At 32.1% G+C, this 4,277-nt stretch overlaps 1 protein-coding gene across 1 annotated transcript; it reads right to left on the bottom strand.

The window, feature by feature from the left end:
• Window positions 1-1,731: 1,731 nt before the first annotated feature.
• On the bottom strand, window positions 1,732-3,321 carry LOC127122933 (uncharacterized). The gene is made up of 3 exons (XM_051053205.1): window positions 3,186-3,321; window positions 2,159-2,868; window positions 1,732-1,902 (listed from the first exon to the last, which is right to left on the bottom strand). The coding sequence occupies exons 1-3, from the start codon at window positions 3,256-3,258 to the stop codon at window positions 1,732-1,734; spliced, it is 954 nt and encodes a 317-aa protein (XP_050909162.1). The 5' UTR covers window positions 3,259-3,321.
• Between the last annotated feature and the right edge of the window lie 956 nt (window positions 3,322-4,277).

Here is a 4,277-nt window from a genome sequence, read left to right as displayed (position 1 = left end):
AGTTCCCAAAGTACCTCACTTTTGGGTGGAGATGCCAATCCAATTGGTGCCTCCTCTTAAAAATAGAGCGCAGCCGCCGATTGGATTGGCTAGGGTACATGGTGTAGCCAATTCAATTGGCGCCCATGTGTATCAGTTGAAAAGAGGCGCCAATTGGATTGACACATCAGTATATTTTGCAATTTTTTTTGTTAAACGGTCTACGTGATACATGATTTAGAAATAGTACCAATTGATATTAATATAAATTCTCGTTTACACAAAAAAGTCTAATGGTGATGACCGGGATCACCTAACCGACCTCCGGTCCCACATCCCCTAGTAACCCGAACCCGTGGCCCTAACCCGCGTTGATGATTCACCACTGGTGTTTGAGCATCTGAGGGACCAAGAGCATCACTACCAACTACAGGAGATGACATGTTGAGATAGTCAGACAAATCAGCATAGTCTTAAGTATGCATCAAAGGTGTACTGCCATAGTTGAGTTCATGACCCATGCCAGAGTAGTTGGGTTGTGTTTGACTTACTGGTGGACGATCGAGACGGTTGAAGGGAGACATAAGTGTGAATGATGCGTCGAGTAAAGGTTAGAAAGATTGATGGGGTGTTTGGTGGAGATAGGGTTGTTGAAGGTTTCATTTTTGTAAGGTTTGAGCTTCTTAGCTATGGTAGGAGGCGGGACAGTTGGTGTTGAATGATTGTTGAGTGTTCTGACTAAGGCGACTTTGGTAGGGTGATGTGTTGGGTGCGAAGAGATATTGGGTCTCTGGTTGATGATCAATTTGTTGGTGGTGGTATGGGGTATGCTCTTAGTATTGGGGTTGGGTGTATGACATGTTTGGGTTGTATGTTTGTGTGTTTGTGGAACGGAATGTTTGACGGACATAGGGTTGTGTGTATCTGGTCTAACAATGTTGTTCGGGTTAGATGTTGAGGCGTCTAGTGTGTAAGTTTGTTGACGTGGGTCGTACAGGTACATATCCTCGACGATGAACTGAAAACCAACCGATATGTACCAAGTCATATAAGTACGACTTGATTTTTCTTCATTTGGCATCATTGTGTCAGTTAAGACATGGTCATGGCGGTGCTTCCATTTGCGACACTCATATCGTGTGAAACTTTGCCATGGATTGAAGTTCCATTGGTCGTTAAATTTGCGCAGATGTCATTCTCCTAGACTTGTTAGGGGATCTGGGATGTGTTGAAGCATACCGAACTACAACTTCACACGATCACTGTTGTGCATCTCCACAGTTGTGAATCTTATTATCGGTGTGCATGCAGTCCATACGGTTGCGTCTTCTTCGTTGATTTCATGGTCATGATCCAAATTTAGGTATGAACGCCAAATAAACTGAAATGTGAAAGTAACTTGGATTATAAACTTAGTAGAAGAAGTTAACAAATTATAACGAAATAATGAGATTATTATCCTTACGCCTGTCGGTCGAAGGTGATCCAACAAATTACGATACTGGATAATACAGAATATATCAAATTTTCTTTATAAAAACCCTTAACATTCTATTCTATCCCCTTTCAACAAAAATGAAATAGGAAAAACCAAAAAAGATTGTAAAAATATTTATTTGTCTATGAACTGAATGTAAGAAACTAAAGTCTTATTCATGTACTATGACCTAAATCTTCTTATCAACAACTAATTTTGAAAAACGGTACAAAATTTATATAAGATTTGAAGTAATCAAACTTGTACTTTCGTTATCACATCGTCTTCTTTGCAGTAATAGGCCCAAGAGAATGATTCCACCAATGAGTAATCGCCAATGCAATGGAAAAAGATTGCAGTGCAGATAAGGGAGGTTTGAAATAACCATAATATAAACCGTCCTTGATATTCCTCATGCTCAAGATGATGCTGGAATTGCTTGAATCCTACGATTAAAATGATACAATCACTTCATTTCATAATACAAATAATTATTCCAGAAAATTTAATCTCTAACATATTAGCCCTCATGCATAAATATAATCGACAAGTATAATCTGATAGTAGAAAATGATCTATTGGATCTTAAACCAGACTCTAATACAATCTTAAAACAATCTTATAAATAAACACATATTTAAATCATATATTGTTCTATACAAACTCTTTGCAAGTTAAAATCATGAAGATTAATTAACTAACCTGAGTAACTATATCAAGTGACTTGCAATTTTGATCTCGTTGAGACAAAATTTCACTATTGCTAGATTTTGTCTGAAACACAGTCAAAGGACATCCTTCATCCCAACCTCCACAATCACAACCTCCACCAGATTTCCATCTATCTATAAGACTAGATGGCCCATCATTTCTACTTTTTGGTCCACCATGAATCCCTGCTGGAATTATAACATTGATGCTATGCCTATTGCAATTTTCATAATCTTCGCCATTTTCTCTACCATAACATTCACAACGCAATGTATTAAGAAACTTCAAACCCCAACCTCCCACTTTATCAACACAATCAAATGGAACACGTTCTCTCACAACAATAGCAGCCAACTCAAAATTTGGTGCAACATTTTTCTCTAACAAATTGATCTCACTCTCAACCTTTGAATTTGGCTCACGGAACTTTCGGAAAATATTTGCTAATTTTTGAATTAAACCCTTTTTCAAGTTCTTCTGAGTCGAAGGGTCGCCGAATAACACAAACTGTGTTTCCATCATTGTGAAATTGTCATGGTGGCATAGAGTTAAAATTGTTGATACATTCATCTTACCAACAAGTTGCAAATCATTGCACTTTTTTCTTCCTTTCATTAAGTTAATCAGGTACTCGTAATCCAAAACTTTTGTCTCTACCTTGCTCAATTCAGCAACAAAGATCTCCTTTTTCTTATCATTATCTGCGCAAAACATTCATATTACACTAGAAAATTGGTAAAGAAAAAGAAAAAAGAACTTGAAGAGAAAACTTACGCTTTATTTTCACATTTCAGAAAATTTCTTTGAGTTATGTAAATATAAAAAAATAAAATTCTATACCACTATTTTAACATTGACGGTAATGAACAATCTATTGAATTTTCTAGCATCTTATAGGATCTAGAATTTAGAAAAGGAAGGTGAATCAAATATTTAAAATAGAAGCAAAACTGAACAAATAAGGAATTGTAGCAGAACGTAAAATATGCAAAAGAGTAAAATCAAGTATATACATTACCATGTAAATCTAAATTGCACCTAAGAAGGGACAGGATCACCTGAATTTTTCCACACCAGCACTTCCAAAACATAAAAAATAATGATCAGTGCTGATAAAACCAAATGGAGAAAGAGTACATTGATAGAGAGTGAACAAGACCGAGTTAGCAAATTGTGGTAAAATAAGAAGCAAAAATCAATACACAAGCACCATAAAATAGAGTTGTTGTTTATTATTATTATTATTATTATTATTATTATTATTATTATTATTATTATTATTATTATTATTATTATTATTTAATTGAAATATATTGAAAGTGTAAAAGGATTTTACACATCATAGTTGTTGGATGTTAAAACAAGTTTGACTTTTACACTGTCAGTGTATTTCAATTAAATTCTAATAGAGATTAATTACTATACATTATTAGTGTAAAATGTTTTACACAATCGATTCATCACCATTATCCGTTTACATTACTTTATAGATTTTTAAAATAAAAGTCAAACATGTGGATACAATATCAAAAAAAAATTATGATATAAAGAAAAATTGTCAAAATATTATTTTTATTATTAAGTGACTAAAAAATTATTTTACATATATTTAATAAGTTCTCTAAATTAAATATTTATGCAGGTATTTTAATAGAATATTATTTATATATATTATGAATTATGATTTATTGATAGTGTCAAATTTAATACAATCACATATTTAATAATTCATTTTTTATGAGATCTCTATTAATTCTTTGTTGAAAATGAATTAAATCAACCAAATTATTGAATCATCTTATATTATATTTATAATCATGTATTTAAAATTTAAATAATTTTTATATTTAATAATTATATGTTATTAATAACTTCATACTTTTTTGTCCCACAATAAGTGCATATCTATAAAAAATTATATGTCACATAATAAGTGTTATTTTAAATTTTCAATACATTTCTAAATTTGAAATTTCAATTATATATTTAATTAATATTCCTAATTTATTATTTTTTTCACGGTACATTAATGATAATTATAATATATCAACCATCAATAAAGATTATTTTGTAAAATTGTTGTTTTCTTTCTTTTATTTATTATATTTTT

Source organism: Lathyrus oleraceus, chromosome 2, assembly GCF_024323335.1.
Source record: "Lathyrus oleraceus cultivar Zhongwan6 chromosome 2, CAAS_Psat_ZW6_1.0, whole genome shotgun sequence".
NCBI lineage: Eukaryota > Viridiplantae > Streptophyta > Magnoliopsida > Fabales > Fabaceae > Lathyrus > Lathyrus oleraceus.
The sequence above is the reverse complement of the archived record's forward strand: the minus strand, read 5'-3'. Positions and strand labels throughout refer to the sequence as shown.